This window comes from Olea europaea, chromosome 20 (genome assembly GCF_002742605.1).
Source record: "Olea europaea var. sylvestris chromosome 20, O_europaea_v1, whole genome shotgun sequence".
NCBI classification, from domain to species: Eukaryota; Viridiplantae; Streptophyta; class Magnoliopsida; order Lamiales; family Oleaceae; genus Olea; species Olea europaea.
In genome coordinates this window covers 2,422,170-2,442,073 of record NC_036256.1, presented here as the reverse complement: position 1 = coordinate 2,442,073, position 19,904 = coordinate 2,422,170, and the positions used below count along the sequence as shown (strand labels likewise).

At 33.2% G+C, this 19,904-nt stretch overlaps 2 protein-coding genes across 3 annotated transcripts in view; both read right to left on the bottom strand.

The window, feature by feature from the left end:
- The window catches only part of LOC111368952 (dnaJ protein P58IPK homolog), a 7,612-nt gene extending 1,306 nt beyond the window's left edge, over nt 1-6,306 (bottom strand). Inside the window, exons 1-7 of the mRNA XM_022990443.1 lie at nt 6,060-6,306; nt 4,405-4,570; nt 3,732-3,933; nt 3,450-3,610; nt 3,162-3,255; nt 2,860-3,072; nt 2,517-2,704 (exon numbers count right to left, since the gene is read on the bottom strand). Of these exons, the coding sequence (XP_022846211.1) occupies nt 2,517-2,704; nt 2,860-3,072; nt 3,162-3,255; nt 3,450-3,610; nt 3,732-3,933; nt 4,405-4,570; nt 6,060-6,189 (1,154 nt within the window). The 5' untranslated portion in view covers nt 6,190-6,306. The remainder of the gene's footprint in view (nt 1-2,516; nt 2,705-2,859; nt 3,073-3,161; nt 3,256-3,449; nt 3,611-3,731; nt 3,934-4,404; nt 4,571-6,059) is intronic.
- A 7,857-nt stretch (nt 6,307-14,163) lies between these two features.
- Nucleotides 14,164-17,136, bottom strand: LOC111369395 (zinc finger protein JACKDAW-like). Of its 2 annotated transcripts, XM_022990896.1 has the most exons (4): nt 16,985-17,136; nt 16,628-16,790; nt 16,052-16,451; nt 14,164-15,663 (listed from the first exon to the last, which is right to left on the bottom strand). In XM_022990896.1, exons 2-4 carry the CDS (start codon nt 16,743-16,745, stop codon nt 14,733-14,735), a joined length of 1,449 nt encoding a protein of 482 aa, XP_022846664.1. In that variant the 5' UTR covers nt 16,746-16,790; nt 16,985-17,136; the 3' UTR covers nt 14,164-14,732. The 2 variants fall into 2 exon arrangements, with proteins under 2 accessions (XP_022846664.1, XP_022846665.1); XM_022990897.1 differs by lacking the exon at nt 16,985-17,136 and having other exon boundaries at nt 16,628-16,940.
- Nucleotides 17,137-19,904: the final 2,768 nt, after the last annotated feature.

Genomic DNA, 19,904 nt, shown 5'->3' with positions numbered 1-19,904 from the left:
AAAAAAAAATCCCTGATTGGTGACTCTTACATTGACAACTACATGAGGTTAACCACACTAGTGTGAGTATTTGTCATTCCATAATCGCAACTCGAAGTAGGAGATTTGATGGAGGCCCAACTTGACAACATTACACATCAGTGTTGAAACGTTTGGAACCTTTAACACTTCTCAATCGACCTCATCGCTATATAATGTTCTTAATTGTTAGAGGCTTCATCTACAGTGGCAATTGGCAACAACAAACAAGTCTTAATCCTAGTAATTTTGGATCAATTACATGACTCCTCTTCATCTCTGTATACTTATTATGGAAAAATCCAAAGCCATCAAATCCTTCATAACCACATCAAGCCCTATTAATGTTGGCCTCTCTCTCTCTCCTAACAAGTTCTACAGGAATCACATCATTCTTGTAAATGGGAGCTTCTTCAGGTCTTCACAAGATATTACACGAACCAATTAAGTTGTCATTCCCTAAATCCTCATCTGATCCTACCACTACTTGTTGATGTATATAATCATTTTTTATTTTATACATTCTACATAACAACTATCCATCTTAAAATTCTCACTTCCGTTATGTTCATCTTACGGGCATATTTGCCTTCTTAAACTAGTAAGTGTTTTCGTGTCATATATAGTCCTTGATAAATGAGAATTGAAAGTTTTAGAATCTTTTAATACTTCTCATTCTCCTCAAATCATGTTTATAATGGTAAAATGAGGCAAGGAAAAAAGAATAGATAAAGCAAGATACATTAAAAGCCAGAATCCTATGAATTAAGTCCTCGTGATACACTACAATGGTGTTTTGATGCTTAGAGGCCTCACAGGCAATAGCAATAACAAACTAATTCCCCATTTGGTGGGAATTAAAATCTAAATTTTAATCTAAATCAAAGCTAACAATCAATTTTAACCACATATTTATGGGACCTACAAATTTTCAACCACATAATTCATCAACTTTTATCACCAAAAATCTTATTTTAATCCCCACCAAACAAAGGCTAAGCCTTGTTCCCATAAATTGAGATCAACAACACAACTCCTTTTCCATGTGTCCGTCTGAACGATGAAAAAATGATGCAATAAAAGACTTTTGGCTGTGTTTCAGTTAATCATGTCGGAACTGGATGAAAAATAACTTTTCATGCAAAATGGACCTCTGAGAAAAACTCGTGAGCTCAGTGATTTTTTTGCCAAATTCTACTCTTTAGTTGGTTAAAATGGGCTCTCCTTATTCTGGAGAAAATTATTTAATTTCTTTATCATTAGAATTCTTATTTGATTAGGAGTTTAATTTGTTTCCTATAATATGTGTTTGTTTAGAAGATAAAGTTCAGAATATCTGTGTTTCCCTTATTTGGTTGTTTTTGCATATTATTACCAAAATGTGAGATTTCCAATTCCTTTTTTTTTTATCCAGATTGGTATTCTGCAAAAATAAACAATTTATTAATAAAAATCAATTATTCCACATTCCACGGCAAATCAACGAGTTTTTAGGCGTGTTCTGTGTTATAGGAATTTCTCACTTCATGCTACATCAATTATCTCATGCTATCAAATTATTCATTGTCACATTAACCCTTATTAATTAGGCTACTTTTCTCCTGACATTATTCTAGTAAATAGGAGTTTATCCAGATTGGTATTCTGCAAAAATAAACAATTTATTAATAAAAATCAATTATTCCACATTCCACGGCAAATCAACGAGTTTTTAGGCGTGTTCTGTGTTATAGGAATTTCTCACTTCATGCTACATCAATTATCTCATGCTATCAAATTATTCATTGTCACATTAACCCTTATTAATTAGGCTACTTTTCTCCTGACATTATTCTAGTAAATAGGAGCTTCTTTAGGTCTGACTGTCTGAGCAAGATATGTCCACCACCTAAGTCCCACTAATTTATCCTTAATCCCTACTATCTCTACTTGTCGACGTATGTACTCATTTTATCTTATCTGCTTCAGATGACCACCCATCTATCATAATATCCTCACTTCCGTTGCACTCATGTTAACAGGCACATTTGCCTCCTCGAAACTTATACCTGTTTTCCTCTTAGTTTGTTACATTTACATAAAATTCTTGAATCCTTTTAACTACTTTTCCATTTTATCCAATTGACTCTAATGTCACGCATTCAAGAATCCTAGTTCCAGCTCCATGCTCTCAGAATTTAACAAGTTTTATACTAAAGATGATTAAAAAGATAAGAAGAGCTCCTGTGTAAATAAAAACTGAAAAACATAAACAGAGCATGTTTACCTTTAAAGTTTCTTATATAAATTTGACGAAAGAAACCTAAATTGATCCAACAAAATATGCATTTCAAATTGATGTGTATAGTTGTAAAGAATTAATTCTATTCCTTTTCCAATTTTACTTGTCCTGTTTTGGGCATGGTTAGTTTGGTGGCAAAGATGTAAAACAGCAAGTCATATATGAGCAATTTTACTTCTTAGATTTAGAACATCGCCTTCAACATGTTATAAGTCACCATGATATTCCAAGTTTTAAATCAGTTTTTTGGGTAAATTTGCAATGATGCTCTATTATTAAAGTTGAAACATCTTTAGAAATAAAAATGTAATTCTGATGCAATACCTGAGGTGACTTTTCAGCTGCTGATTTCAGATCGGCTACAGCTCCCTCCCAATCTTCTACCAAAAGTTTGGCTTCACCCCTCTGGAACATTTGAGGAAAAGTTAACCAAGATAACATCAACAAAAAAGTTTAAAAACTACTGACCAGGTCAAGTTAGACAGTATAGATTAGGAAGCATCTTAATGCATTTTTCTTTATTCTCAGATAAAACCATAGTTATAACAGAAGGTAGAAACCTGGACAAGAGCTTCAATAAGCTCTTCATCAATTTCAAGAGCTCCTGAGCAGCTTGTTACTGCTTCCTTTCCCCTACCAAGCTTCACCAAGACCTTACATAATCCAAGATGAAGGTGCACATTATACGCAGTATGGTCTGGATCCAAGGCAAGGGCAGTCTTATATTCCTCCACTGCAAGACGAAGCTTACCTTTACTTGCATTATCTTCTGCCTGCATTAAATAAATTACATTTGAGAAATGATCAATATTACGTCATTGAATAACAATGAATTGCTACATTAAGCAACTAAAAACATTACAGATTTAGTCTTTTTGAGCAAATTTTTCAATCCAAAATACGCTTTCTTCAATTCACTGTGCTCAGGGTCTAGGCGAAGACCCTTCTGGTAATGCCTGAGGAAGAAAATATGCAAATATAAAATGTAAGAAAAACTCAACCCTCAAATAAGTATGACATAAAAAGGTCATTACTTCTTTGGTTTTCCATCTTATTTCTATTGCATTTTCTTGCTTTGGGGTGGGGTTGGGCATGGTACGGGGATGTGAGTGTGAGCAGCAGGAAATCATAAATGTTTTTCAGAACACACCTAATAGCAACGTCATGATCTGCCAAATAATAATAGGCACGGCCACGTAATAGCAACGCCTCTAAGTTATCCTCATCTTCTTTGAGAATATATCCCGTTTCAGATATAGCACTGGAATAATCTTTAGCTGATAATAATAGTCTCACTTTAAGGAGTTTGGCCTGCAACAAAGCAACAGACAATGCACGGGCTAAGTTGAATCTATATATTGCAGCGTGCCAGAGCCAATTTACACAGTAAATGAAATCATAATTCAAAAATGAATACAGATCAAATACATACGTTGGAGCAGGCTGGAGAGAAAACAAGTACAACTTTATCAATGAACTCCAGTGCTTTCGTGAACTCGCCTGAATCAAAGAGGCTTTTAGCTGAATCCAAGGCACTTTGGGCTTGAAATAATTGAGAAAGCTCCTTCTCTGCTGCTGAATTCTTGGGCTTCATCTCCAGAAACTTTTTGTAGCTTTTTTCTGATTCCTCATATCTACATTACCCAAAAACTTCTGAATATTATATATTTTGTCAATCAAATCATTGTATACAATTGAGGAACAAACTTCTTGGAAGCACTATGGATCTATTAAACTACTTCATCTGATATGAAATGAATTATTATATAAATTGAGGAACAAACTCAGGGCCTACAAACTGCAAAATCAATAATGATGCCCCTATGAAACATTTCAATAATGAATGGAAGGAAGTACTGTGTGATTTTAAACTATACAACTAGTAAGAGCAGTCCAAATCCAGGAAAACTCATTCAGCTCCAATTTAGTACTGGCATTCAGAGGATACCTACTCACTAATTGTTTGGAAATCATTATCTTCAAGTGCATAATATATATCATAAGCCAATTAAATGTGTTCGACAAAGAAAACGAAGAAAAAGTCTGTTCATGGACAAAGTTTCAATTTTCTTCAAAATGCAGTAACAAAAATTCCTATATCCAACCTGCAAAACCGACGAAGAATAGATGCTCGATGCCAATATGCATCAGAAAGTCCAGGATCAGCCTCTATAGCAGCATTAAGATCATCAAGTGCTTCACTATATTTCTTAACTTTTATACTTTGTGAAGCTCTCTCGAAAAGAGCAGCAGCATCACTAGGTTGACCATCTGCAGATTGAAACACAAAGACACCCACTAAGTGCAACAATCAACATTCTAATATCAAATTATCTTGGGAGACCAAAAACATAATCATTAATAGAGCTCTCCATTCACCTTCCGCAAGTTTTACACACAATAGGAGTGTTATTTATAACTTTCGATGCTTCTTTTCAGTTTGATAGTCACTTATTCTTTCATATGTGATCACCATGGTTCTAGGGGGAAAAAGACTGTAATTTATGAAATTTGCAGCATCTTGGTCGCTAAATGAGAAAAAAAGAAAAGATTTCACCTACTACCTCATAGAAAGGTTAATCCTTCGAGAAAAAACTACGTTAGTTTCTTGAATTTTTATCAGCACTGCTGAATTTTTGTCTTTTTCAATAGAAAACAGAATATTGAAGTCATGCTTGTTGTCACATGCTATATAGATATCAATTTAACTTTAAATACAAATTCCAGAACATCAATCTCTTTCAAATCGACAAAAAAAAATTGTTAGATTGGCACCCACCCAAAAGCAAATATTCAGCTTTCCATTATGTTATTCATATGCAAAACTGGAAGAATCCAGATGTTGTGAAGGATCACTTTAGAAATTCTCTCAAAAAAATTTTAATTCATCTACTTAATTTGCATATATTGACAGCTGATTTTCTTTGATCAGGCTGCCAAGACCTCATTATGATCAAATTATATTCCAGAAATTGTAAATATTTGCAAATGCACAAATTTTAGATGACACAATTAAATGAGAAAAATAGTGTACCTCCCCATTCCTCGGTGATCAATTACAACTACTGCCCCTCTCCCTTAAAGATTTTGATTATTTCATCACTCAACCATCAGGCTTGTTGCACCTATTCAAGAAGTGTCGTTTGCAAATAACTTCACCTCCTACAACAAGTGCAACCAATCCTCCCCTTTCCCCACCCTCCTACCCCGCCACCATCATAGAATATATTCCCCTATTCTTATGCATTCTTTAAATTCTATTGAAGCACTTATTAAAAAATAATAATAATAAATAAATAAATTCTATTGAAGAATTCTGTGGATACAAGTCAGGAAAATATCGAGAATGTGATGGAAGGTGGGAGAAAGGAAGGGTAAGGGGGCGTAATAATAAGGGTGGGGTGGTGAAGGAAATACAAGCTGGGGCGAGAAAGTAGGCGAAACCCAGGTGTATTGAAATTTTGACACAATCGAGAAGTGTTCTTTACATAATTTCAAAAGTTAGCTTCTTTTCTATTTGCATCATTCAACTCAGTCCTTCTTCAAACAATTTCCTCCTTCTGAAACAATGTAGGCTAAACTCAGCTAAAAAACCCAATTCCTGAATTCACAAAAGCAGAACATTCCAGCAACTTATAGTCTCATAGATTAACAAAGTTAATTTATTCTATTAACAAAGTTAATTCGCTACACAGGTACACATATATCTACACAGACGAAACAATACACGGTGAAATTAAAGAAGGAGAAATCAGATTACCTAAAGCAGCAACAAGTGGTTGGAGGAAGAGGATCTGGCAAGAAAACACAAAATTCAAAATGAATATCGAAAACAAAAACCCCCTCAATGCTACCAAATCCAAACCCCAGAATTTCATTAAAGTCTCCATATCGCAATTCCCGATACCCGCGGCGAAGTATATCTAAATTACATACATATATTCGTTTTGTATGCAAGAGTAATCGTGTAGGAGTTGTATACGATTTGGAAATTTGAATTAGGCAGGTATGTATGATGTTTTGTACGGTAAAAACTCGAGTTTCATTCCACGTTACAGTAACCAATATTTGGATCCCACGTGTAATCAGCCAGAGATGTCGCCATTTTTGCCCAATGAGCACATGCCACATCAGAAGGCTCGGTTTTCCTCCGGTTCTTGAGTTTATTGAAGTTGATTTCCTTTTATCTTTCTAAAAAATAAAAAGATAAAAAGGAATTTGATCCTCTAATGCCCAAATGAATATGTAAATTATAGTTTCTTCTTTATTACATTGATCTTAAAATTTGGTTATAATAAAATTAGAAAATTTTGATAAAAGTTAATAAATGTCTAATAGAATGATACATAAAATATATGAATTTCATGAAATGTATTGTTAAAATTAATAGTTAATTTTGATTTTAATTTTTATCAATTTTTTTTAGCTAACCTATCAAATATAAATATTATTGTTAAAAGTATTAACCTAATCAAAATATAAAATTTTACACCTAAAAAGTTCTTAACAAATCACTTTGGAAATGTTTTTAAGTAGAAAAATAATTGTGCTTTTTATATTTTCTAATTGGTTTTCTACAATGCAAAACTTGTCCTATTTATTACATGAGAGTTTTCATAATTTTTGAATAATTTTCAAAGAGTAATGCTATTCAGCACCTCGAATATATCTCAAATCCGAAACACCATAGACCATCACAACTATTTACTCCTCCATTAGTTGCTTATCTGAATAATGCATAATGTTAATTAATAGAGCGTGCGATGAAGGACCATCAATCACATTGTAACAATATAAGTTGAGTATGTATAAAGAAGCAAAGGTAGGTGCAATTTATTATTTCAATCCATAACTAGTTAGTTTTGGATCTGATAACAGAGGTTGACACTCTGTTGCTCTGTCAATTGGAGCGAAATGTCTTGTCTATTGAATAGTGGATCTCCTGAAGTAGTGAAACTAATGTACTTGAAAGTTATTTGACATTACTTAAATCCTAGAAAGGATAGTGAGTGCCATTCATGAACTCGAAATTTTTTAATGTGCTAGTTAACTAAATTTAAATCAATTAATATGGTCAAATACATGTATACAGAGGGCTTTTAGTAATCGAAATAGTCAACGCGTACTTGTGTTAGGAAATCATCACCCATTTGTAGTCATAAAGTTCGCTTAAGTATTTTATGTCAAATGATTTAATTATGAGCTCATTATATAGTGATGGCGAGTCCAACAAGGTAAGACATAAAGATGATTAATCTGAGGATGTAATAAATATGAAAAATATTTAGGGTGTGCTCTCTTTGTTGTTTTCGGACCGTTTTCTATTTTTAATTTTCTAAAACGATAAAAACGCGTTTTTAAAAAAAAAAATTGTACGGAAAACACAAAATGATGTTTTTATCATTTTGGACGTTTTGTGTACAAAACTTGGAAAAGAAAACGCAGAAAATGCAGCCATTTTCAAGTCTCCCGTCCCTGCCTCTCTCTCTCTCTTCTGGAAATGGTTTGGATTCTTTCTTCTCCTACGCCAGCTATAGATGCCCGTCTCTGCTGGTGGTCAAACAGAGAAGCTGCAGTTCTTCGCGACATGGTTGATGGTAGCGACCTATTCATCGTCGAACCAAGTCTCCAGCTGTGTTTTTTCAACAGCGAACTCGGACCCTGCAACCTCGATTTTCGATGCAGGCGACCCACCTAAAGAACCCATGGGTCATCACCAATTTTGAACCAATAGGGCCGAATCAAGCTAGGTGGGGTTTTTTTGATTTGTCGATTTGGGGATTTTTTAGTTTTCTTGATTTTTTGATCTGTCGGTTGGTGTGGTGTGGTGACTGGTGCAGTGGTGGTTGTGTTGATTTTGGTGGTGGCAATGGCACGCAGTGGTTGTATTGATTTCGGTTGGCATTGGATTGGTGGTGGTGGTAACAATGGTTGACGGTTCATGGAGGTGGCAGTGGTATTGATTTTGGTTGCTTTCGACAGTGTTGATGGTGGCGGTGGTGTTGTCTGGTGGTGTCATGGTGTTGTGGTGGTTTAGAAAATTTCAAAGTAAACATGTTTTTCATTTTTTTGTTTTGAGAAACGATTTTTCAAAATAACAAAAAAAAAGGTATTTTCAATTATTTAAAAACAAACACTCAAAACACAAAACCCAAAATGAATTCAAAACTCAAAAGTACAAAATTGAAACACAAAAAGAACGCATCCTTAGCTTCTATGATTTATAGAATTTGATAGTGCAGTCTTTGGCCTTTAGTGGAGTGTGTCAAGACTAATAATTAGATTGTACAATTTGGGCCGAACTGAATGAGTCTAATTTTTAGATCTTGAATTATATAGGTTAAAATGGATCTCTTTGGTAGAGTTGGACAAAACTCCCAGACCGACCGAATCGAACCTGAACCGAATCAAGCGGTTCTTCTTAAGTTAATTACTCAAACGAGTATCTGAATCGAAAATCTAAGGGTTCAGTTCGATTCTCGATTCTAGATCAAGAATCGAATAATCAAAATTTTTAAATTTTTTAATTAATTTATTTTAAATAAGTCCATTTATTTTATTTTTGTTAAATAAATGTATTAACTAGTTAATTTGGCTCAAAACCCAAAAATATGATTTTTCCTATTTCTAATTTTCATCTCAAAGCTAACTTAATCAAATTGATCTAAATTTTATCCAAATTTGTTACTTTACCGTAGTGTTGTTTCTTCTGTTCCAGAAAAATTGAATTGAAACTCAACAATGCCTCTCTTAATTATTGTGAGCGCGTTATCTTTCTCTTCCTATGATTTTAACAATCAATTATATGAAGAACTCAGCAAAGAGAGACATAAAAGACACATAAGATTGGATTACGTTATTTTGTAAGAGTTAAAATTGAACATATCATTAGCTGAATTAATGTAGCTTGTAAATATTAAAAATTTTAATTATAATAAGGAACACGAGAACTGAATAGAACCGAATCGAACCAAACTGAATCGAATGAAACCAAACCCGAATGGTTTCATAATTAAATTTAGGCTCGATTCCACTTACTAAATACCGAAAAATTTCGGGCTCGGTTTGGTTCTGAACCAGACTATGTCTAGCCTACTCTTTGGGAACTCCAAAAGGAAATCAATGACTCAATAAGTAATTGAAGTTCAGGATTTGTTAATGAGCATAATTTCAATATATATTTTACCCTTAATCTAATTTTATTAGTTAATTTCGGTTATTAATACGTTATATTTTGGAACGGGGGAAAAAAGTGAGGAGGGATTCGGCGACCAAGGAGAACACAAAAAGAGGAACAGCAAACCGACCAGGGAAATTTTTAGAATTCGATTCTTCTTTAATACTAAGATGTTTGGGACTCAAACTGTCAAACATAGCCTTGATTTTAGCAAATGAAATGACACCATCACAATTTTTACATCTTAACAAATGAAAAGACGTCAATACATTTTTGACACTTTGACATGTTACACATTAGCGTCTTTCCATTTGTTAAGAAAAGGTCTCAAAATGTATTGTGAGAATCAGCAAACCTTAACTCGATAAAGCCAATTCTTTCAAAATTTGGTTCACGTCTGTTTTTCACTTGACTTGTCTTCCTACTACAATTTTGACATCTCACCAGCGTTAAATTTTTTAGAAGTGCCACCTCCAAAATTTAAGTAAAGTTTAGTGGAATCTTGACACATGGGAAATTTTGACAATTTTTTAATTCATCCATATCCTTAAAGGACACTCGAACCTAAACCTATATTAATGATATAATAAAGTTTCATTCTGATTTTTGTCTCTAAAAAATTTCACATTCAGTAATGTGTCAAAACTTTGATAACAAGACAATTAAGAATACCCTTAGAAGACCCACAACTAAGTCCCTGTTTGAAAGAATGTGTTTTTGAATAGTAAATATTGCGAGAATGTATGGTTAAAAAAATAAGAAAATATTTTGTGTTTACGTGAAGAATATTTTTTGTGGGAATATCAGGTTAAAAATGAGTAAAAAATAAATAAATAAATAAATAAGAGAGAGAACAGTCTTTAGAAAAGGTACCCCTACGGTTAATGGTTTCGAGATTTCAATTAAAATCACAATAAACAATCTATAGGTGGAGCTGTTAACATTCTCCTTTAGGGTGCTTATTTAGCCCCTGTTTGGTATCAATTAAAATCTAAATTTTAATTTAAGTTAAAATCAATAATTAATTTTGATCACATATTTTATGAATCCTACAATGTTTTAATCACACATTTCATCAGTTTTATCAAAATCGACTAAAAATATAATTTTAATCCCTACCAAACAGGGTCTTAGTTTATAAATATGTACAAAGATTAGGACAAGAAAATGGTACATATGCCCCTATTTGGCTCCCATTTTTTGAAAATGAAGATAGGTGGAATAGTGATATTTTGAAAAATGAGTGATTGAAAAAGAAAGAAAAGTTTTTGATTAATGAGTAATATTATTTTATGGAAGATTGTATGGTTGAAAATAAAAGAGATGAAAATAGAATGTAATTTAACGGGGGCCAAACAAGGCATATTGTTTCAATTTTTTATTATTTATTTTTTATTATTGGTATTTCAATTTAGTGTGATATTCTCAGCAAGTACAAACGTTTACATGTGCAATGAAATATCAGCCTATGTATCTTCGACTGAAAATAATCGAAGACAGACAATTAACCTTCCAAAACTTGACGAGGTCGATCGGTCAAGAAATCTCATAATTTGACGTGCCAATAATTTCAACAAAAATTGTCTCAATATATGCAAAGATATCACATATAGAATCCAAGAGTAATTGACTCTTAGCCAGCTCTATCATTCCCAATGATTTCTTACATTCCTCTCCTTATCGCTCCTTCTTGTTTTGAGGTGGGTTAGGGGATTGGACTCAGGGGTGGAACCAGCACCTGAAGAGTCCCTGCAGCCACCGGTGTTAGCTCCGTCGGAAATTCCCAATTGGAAATGTTTTTAAGTAGAAAATTAATTGTGCTTTTTTAATTTTCTAATTGGTTTTCTACAATGCAAAACTTGTCCTATTTATTACATGAGAGTTTTCATAATTTTTGAACATTTTTCAAAGAGCAATGCTATTCAGCATCTTGAATGTATCGCAAATTTGAACAGCATAAACCATCACAACTATTTACTCCTCCATTAGTTGCTTATCTAAATAATGCATAATGTTTAATTAATAGAGTATGCGATGAGGGACGATCAATCACATTTGTAACAATATGAGTTGAGTATGTATAAAGAAGCAAAGGTAGGTGGAATTTATTATTTCGATCCATAACTAGTTAGTTTTGGATCGGATAACAAAGGTTGACACTCTGTTGCTCTGCTAATTGGAGTGAAACGTCTTGTTTATTGAATAGTGGATCTCCTGAAGAAATGAAACTAATATACTTGAAAGTTATTTGACACTACTTAAATCCTAGAAATGATAGTGGATACTATTCATGAACTCGAGATTTTTTAATGTGCTAGTAGTTAAATCAATTAATATGGTCAAATACACGTATACATAGAGAGCTTATAGTAACCAAAGTAGTCAATGCGTGCTTGTGTTAGGAAATCGTCACCCCATTTGTAGTCATAGAGTTCACTTAAGTATTTTATGTCAAAACGATTTAATTATGAGCTCATTATATAGTGATGGCTAGTTTGTGATTTCTTTACAATGAAACAATGTTGTATTCACTGTGAGTTTAAGTTTTAAAAAAATTATTAGAAAAAGGAAAACGGTCATTTTAGCCAAAGTCTAATTATCGAGTGTCCAACATTGTAAGACATAAAGATGAAAAGACTTGGGATGTAAATACGGAAAAAGTATGTAGCTTCTATGATTTATAGAATTTGATAGTGATGGCAGCGGGCGTGGGCACCCCCACCCCATCCCACCCAAACTGTGCCCCCCCCGACAGGAAGGGTGTGGGGCTAGTTGCTTGTCCCGTTTGTCGTCCCGTTTATTTATTTTTTTCTCTTCAGAAGGCGGGTTCACCTCGCCCCGCCCATCCGCCCCGTCAACCCATCGGGGCGGGACAAGGTGGAGATTTTTGTCATCCCTACTCTTTGGTAACTCCAAAAGGAAATCAATGACTCAACAAGTAGTTGAAGTTCAGGGATTGTTAATGAGCATAATATCAATATATATTTTACTCTTAATCTAATTTTATTAGTTAATTTCAGTTATTAATATGTTTTATTTTGAAACAGGGAAAAGAAAAATGTGAGGGATTCGGCGACCAAGGAGAACACAAAAGAGGAACAGCAAACCGACCAGGGAAATTCTTAGAATTCGATTCTTCTTCGATGCTAAGATGTATGGGGCTCCCATTTTTAGAATTTGATTTTTAGAAAAACTTATATTTTACACAAAATGGGACTCAAACTGTCAAACAAAGCCTTATTTTTAGCAAATGAAATGACACTATCACAATTTTTGTATCTTAACAAATGAAAAGACGTAAATACATTTTTGGCACATTGACATGTTACACATTAGTGCCTTCCCATTTGTTAAGAAAAGGTGTCAAAAATGTATTGTGAGAGACAACAGACCTTAACTAAATAAAGTCGGCTCTTTCAAAATTTAGTTTACGTCTGTTTTTTACTGGACTTGTCTTCCTACTTCAATTTTGACATCTTACCTAAGTTAAATTTTTTTAGAAGAGCCACCTCCAAAATTTAAGTAAAGTTTAGTGGAATCTTGACAAATGGGAAATTTTGACAATTTTTTAATTCATCGATATCCTTAAAGGAAACTCCAACCTAAACCTATATTAATGATATAATAATGTTTCATTCTGATTTTTGTCTCTAAAAAATTCGACATTCAGTAATTTGTCAAAACTTTAATAACAAGACAATTAAGCATTTGTATGTCAATCATTCCATCATATTATTTTTTTTACAGTACTTATTTTCAACTACATATTCTTCATTAAAATAATATTACACATAAATCAAAAAAATTTCCTTCTTTATTAACCATACATTTCAACATCAATTATTATTCCATAATACACTTTTTAAAATTAAAGGGGTACAAACAGGCCCTAAGAATACCCACAACTAAGTCCCTGTTTGACAGAATTTTTTTTGGAAAGAATGAGTTTTTGAATGATAAATGTTGGGAGAATGTGTGGTTAAAAAAATAAGAAAATGTTTTGTGTTTACGTGAAGAATATTTTTTGTGAGAACATATGATTAAAAATGAGTATAAAAAAAATAAAATAATAATAATATTGGCAAACAAGGGCTAAACTTGGAGCCGCGAGGTATATAAACTCCTAGTAAAGTGAATTGGAAAGTCAAACAGTCTTTAGAAAAGGTACCCCTACGGTTAATGGTTTCGAGATTTCAATTAGCATCACAATAAACAATCTATAGGTTGTTTTCTTCTGCTATTACTATTTTTTTTTTTATATGGAGCTGTTAACATTCTCCTCTATTTTTAAGCTACTTATTTAGCCTCTATTTGGTATCAATTAAAATTGAAATCTAAATTTTAATTTAAGTTAAAGTCAATAATTAATTTTGATCACATATTTTATGAGTCCCACAACATTTTATCAACTTTATCAAAATTTATTGAAAATCTGATTTTAATCCCTACCAAACAGGGACTTAATTTATACATATGTACAAAGATTAGGACAAGAAGTCAAAGATGCACCAGTTCTTTCCTAATTATTGTTACTGATGATCATATATATCGTTTCAATTCAAATTTTTTATTGGTATTTCAATTTAATGTGATATGCTTAGCAAGTACAAACGTTTACATGTGCAATAACATATCACGCTATATATCTTCGACAGAAAATAATCGAAGAAGACAGACAATTAACCCGTCCAAAACTTGACGAGGTCGATCAGTCAAGAAATCTCATAATTTGATGTGCGAATAATTTCAACAAAAGTGTCTCAATCTATGCAAAGATATCACATATAGAATACAAGAGTAATTGATCTTAGCCAGCTCTATCATTCCCAATGATTTCTTACATTCCTTTCCTTATCTCTCCTTCCCGTTTTGAGGTGGGTTAGGGGATTGGACTCAGGGGTGGAGCCAGTACCTAACAAGTCCTTGCAACCGTCCGTGTTAGCTTCGTTGGAATTTTTTTTTCCTTATATTAGGAAGCTGTTTGAGACGGCCACCCATGCTCACCTGGATTCCTAATCTGCGACTTGTTGAACTGGTGTGGGCTAATAGAAGTTCGATTTTCAAAATGTGTCTGAAACATAAACAAATTGATTCATGAAACCTAATCGATGGAAATATTGTACATATGAGTTCCACACTAAGATTCGTGTCATAAGATTGAATAAAGTTTTACGATAGTTGTCAATGTGCAACAGTCCTTTCCTTACTCATCCAAGTTTGGGACTGAATATGAAAACACGGATGGAGCCATGTTAGCTAGTGATTGCTACTGAATTGGCTCAACCCCAATGCAGAACTCATTGAAGCAAATTTAGCCAGTTGTTGTGGCGAGAATGGATTGCCACCTTCACCTCCCATGCCAAGGAAATCCCTGGTAAGACTGTGCTCCACACCATGCAAGTTTACCGAAAATGCTTGGCTTTGTGTTGCACTTGTTTGCTTCAAATTTGATCCTTCCATCATTGAATCTCTAGCTTTGTCATTAAAACTCTTGGGCTGTTCACCGAAAACCTGGTGCAGCTCACTTCTATTTTGAGCTAAAGAATTGGCATTCGGGGAATTAGATGAAGAAGAAGAAGAATTCATCACCCCAAATGCATTGCCAAAGAATGTTGGATTTGTTCTGGTAGAGCCCATCTGCGCTGCCCTCTGCAGAAGTGCAGAAGCTGACATTGATGCCGAAGAATTCGACTGTTGTTTTTCATTATCAGAGTATAGAGAAGCAAGGATTTGGTCCATTGTACTCCTTTTGCCAATTACTTCCTCCTCCATTAGGCCTTGTCGACGTGGCAACAGATAATTTCCAAATGAAGATGTCATTTGAGGCATATCTGGTAAACCGGTTGAACTTGAAGGAATGAAAAGACTTGGATTGTAATTCATGTCAACGAAATTGTGCTGATGAGAATTAGCCTGATCCAACCAAAGTGATAGTCTTGGCTTCTGTTGATCTCCAACAAGAGAATTCCCAGAGTTCACACCATTACAATCTGGCTTAAAAACAGCTTCGACTTGAGAAATTCCAGTGGGAACATTGAACCCATGAGGAAAACTAGGGTTCATCATTGGACCATTTAGATTATCATTTCTGAAGTTCAACTTGTTGGCTGAAGCAGTAATCATTGATCTTGCACTCTCTTCTGCTAAGGCATCACAGAAAGCTCTATGTGTGATGAAACTATCTTTCCTGTAATAATGGAAAAAGGAAAACCTCGCTCAGATAAGAATGTTGAATATAGTACTGAAGACTAAAATTTAAATAAATAAATTAACTCATCGAGTTTCTAATAGCTTGGAAAATTTATAGACAAAATAGTTCAACATGATAGCAAAGTAGACAGCAGTACTGTAACAAGTTCATTTTTCGTCATCATAAAAATTACGCAAGACTAATTCTAAATGCATAAACTTTTGTACTTTTCTAATAATTGAATATTTATTCAAACAATTTAAATCAAATCATTTGTCAGCAATAAATTCATACTCAAAAATGCAATTAAAGCTTGTGGCTGTTAGCATTTATTTCTTAGAACAAATATTCCCAAACGAACAATTTTTCAGGTGGAATTAATTACCTGGAAAAGAGTGTACCACAGTCACATTTATACTCTCTAGTTCCACAAGTCTTAGAATGAGCTTTCCAGTCAGATTGTACAGCATATTTTTTGGAACATTTTTCACATTTCCATTTCTTTTCACCATGCTTCCTGCTGAAATGCTTCTTGATGCCGGTGAGGTCGCCGAGAGCTCGGGACGGATCATGGTGAACACAAGTATTTTCTGGGCATATGTAAACCTTCTTTATTATCTGATCTTTGTTAGCCCTTTGCTTAAGCTTCCATGGAAGATTGTGTCCTCTTCTGTGAAGCTGCAAATTCTGGTCCCTTCTGAAGCCTTTGTTACAAATTTCACAGATGAATCTGTTGGTGGCCATGAGAGTTATTGGTGAAAGAGCAATAACTTGAGCATCTGGATCTGTTTACCACCATCCCACCAAGAGAAAAACAAAAACCCATCAAATTTGTTAAATTTTAACTTAAATCTAACTTCAATTTTACACATAAGTATAAATGATTGTTCATAAGTGAACTAGGTTGTAGATAACATATTAAAAAAAAGTTCGAATATGTCAAATACTGTGTAAAATTCACCTGGGTTTCCTGGTAATCTCTTCTTCTTTGCAGTAGGTTTTGAATTTGATTGAGGGTTAGGGTTAGTCTCTGGTTCTTGAGGAAACATATTGGCAACCGAAAACTCATCAACAGACATGATTTCAGTATCAGTTGAAGGCGAAGGAAGTTCGAGCTTTGCTTGCTTGAAAACAAAAGAAAACAAAGAGTTTCTTCAAATACAAACAGATAGAATCTTTGGTGTTATTCACATCTTTAAATTATAATCAGATTATGCTAAAAGAAGAAGAAAGATGAACCCAAATTCCCAAACAGAAAATTTTAATGAATAAAATTCTTAAAACACTAAAAAAATCAAGAATCTTAAACTTTTCGTACTCTTGTTGCAGAGATCTGATGAAGTGCTAGTAGCTTTGTTTGGATTTCAATGAAAGCAAAAGAGAATATTTCCTTCTCTTTCTATCTCTTGCAAGTTTCTTCTTCAACGTCATGTCTTCTTTGTTTCTCTCTCCTATGAATTTTCAAAGTCGGTCAGCCATTGATTTAGCTGCTGGACCAACCCCTCACCCCACACCACCCCACCTCACCCCATCCCAGTTGCTCTATCTATATTTGTACGTATGCATTGGCAGTATGTGCTTGTAACCAGAATGTATAGAGCTGTGTGTCGTTTGTAAACAAGGAATAAAATAAAGTGGTAAAGAATTTGAATATGTCCAAGCATATCCAATCAAGTTAATAGAAAAATCCTCTGATTATACAATATCCACTGCTACTTTTATGTAGCATCTCTTTACAATTTGTTAAATTTTGGGAGCTTATATCAGCATGAAAGTTTTTAACCACTTACTCAATACATGGATTGGGTGATCTATCTCGAACAAATGAAGTCTGGAACGACAACTAAATTATTCAAAGTTTTACACTAAAGAACGAGATAATTTCGATTTATTTTTTTAGTCACAACTAACTTTGAGTTTTAAATTTTAACAAAGTAAAGCCTGTTTGAAAGTGATTTTAAATTTTTTAATTTATCTTGCAAAATGTGCGAATAATAAGTATAATTGATCGAGTTAAATTATAATTTTTAAACTTTGGCAAACATGCACTGGTATCTTGGTATCTAAACAATTTTATATTGCATTATAAGATAATTTGTTTCAATGTGATAGAGATGAGTTATTTTTCTTTGATTTTTTGGGTTAAGAAAAAATATTTGAAAGCAAGTAAAAAGTGAGTTGCCTTTTATAGATGATTTGATCGTGTATAAAATGATTACAGCATAATTAAAGCTAGACCTGTATTGAGCAAACAAACTACTGCAGGATAGGGAACAGTACTGACAGAAAGAGTTTTACAATTCCCTAGGGATTTTCAGCCACCCGTGACCCTTCTGCCTGTCTTCCTCTTTATGGATACAGTTGTTTTAATGTGCAGTTTTATGCAGTGATTTGAGATTACCTTTTCTGGGTTGATCAATCATGTGATTAAGCTGTTACGTGTCGAACAGTCAATAGTCACATGCATGTTACTGAAACTCATCGCGCATATTGGAGATGATTTTTGTATGTGATTGTTGTAATAAGTTATGTCTATTAAAACTTAAATTTCATTTTTACATTCGTGATGGTAAGAAGTTGCATGATATTTAGCCTTGTTTGACTACCATTATAATGAGAAATTTAGATAAAATGTATTTTGAAATAGTAATTTTTGAAAGAATGAATAGTTAAAAAGAACGAAATTTTTTGATTTATGTGTAATATTATTTTATTGAAAAATAACTTATTGAAAAGAATATAGAGAAAATTAAAGGGAAAGGGCTTATATAGGAAGTGGACACCGTGGTGGTGAATTGCTAGTTTCCTTGATTTCTTACACAGAGTGTTGACATGCTTTTGAAGAGTTCTTAAATAGATTATACTATTCTGATTGTATATACATTACACTTACAACATGTCAAATTCATCATGTGTAAGCATAGAGAAGGCATGGTTTATTGAGTTTGATATCGTAAGAGCGTGTTAGTTTCAACTTAACATTAAGTCTGAACTCATCAAATTGTGGGTGCCTCTACCACATTGTTTAACTCAAGTCTCAAGATTTGGCCTTCTCATACGGCTTCTATGTGGCTCAATCGATCATGCACTATAGTTCAACATCCATTATTGACAACTTGACCTATGTTTAGCTCATATGTATAAATAGTTTATAAGCATTCGAAAAGGATCGAATCATTTTTCATTCACACATTTTGAAGGAACCCATAAATGCAACTTACTTATTCATCACTCATTTCTATCCATTTAAATACATTTCCTAAACATGTTATTAATTTAAGTTTGGTAAGGGGTACTATATTGAGTTGACGCTCTTAACCACCTTTGGTCTTCTATCTAAATTATAAGTAGGATTAAGTTGTTTTGCCACGTCAAATAGACAAGTCATGTCGCAATGTCAAGTAAGCATTGAATATCAATTCAACATAATAATGATGAGGTTGAGAATGAGAATGAGAATGAGAATGAATTTCTCTATTTGATCTAACTATAAAAGAAGAACTAGGTCCATATACCCCTAATATAATTTGGCAACAAAATTGGGAACTTTATCTTGAAGTCCAACAAATAATACAACTTTACTTCTACTTTTCACTTGAATTATTCTTGACTTCTTACTAACTCATCACAGAAGTTCAATAATAATATTTAAATTATATATTTTTGGCTCCATGCACTTGTATCTTAATACCAAGAGAATTATTCTCTCTTGCTCTTCCACATATGCCCAATACTTGTTTCATATTTCCATAATTATGAACTATTTTTATTAACAACCGCAAATTCTTATACTGTCTCCGTCCCATAAAGATAGTCCTAATTTTTTTTTTTATCTGTCCCAAATTACGATCTTGTTTCTTATTTGAGAGTATAGTTAATATACTAATTTTCTAACATACCCCTATTTAATGTGCTTTGTTACCACAAATATATAGTTTAATTACATTGAATATTGTAGGCATAATTTAATTACTTGAATATTGACTACACTAATGTAAGGGGTATATTACAAAAAATGATAATAAAATTTATTATTTAAACTATATTAATTAAAATTTCTCAATCTGTGTGAAAAAATAAATAGAACTGTTTTTATGGAACGGAGGGAGTATTAAATTATAAGATTTTGTCAAGATGAACGGCTCCCATTACGCACAATCAAGATAATAAATTATACTTTGTAAATTTACAATCTACTTATAAAGTATGTATTGTACACAATATGAAAGATAAAATTT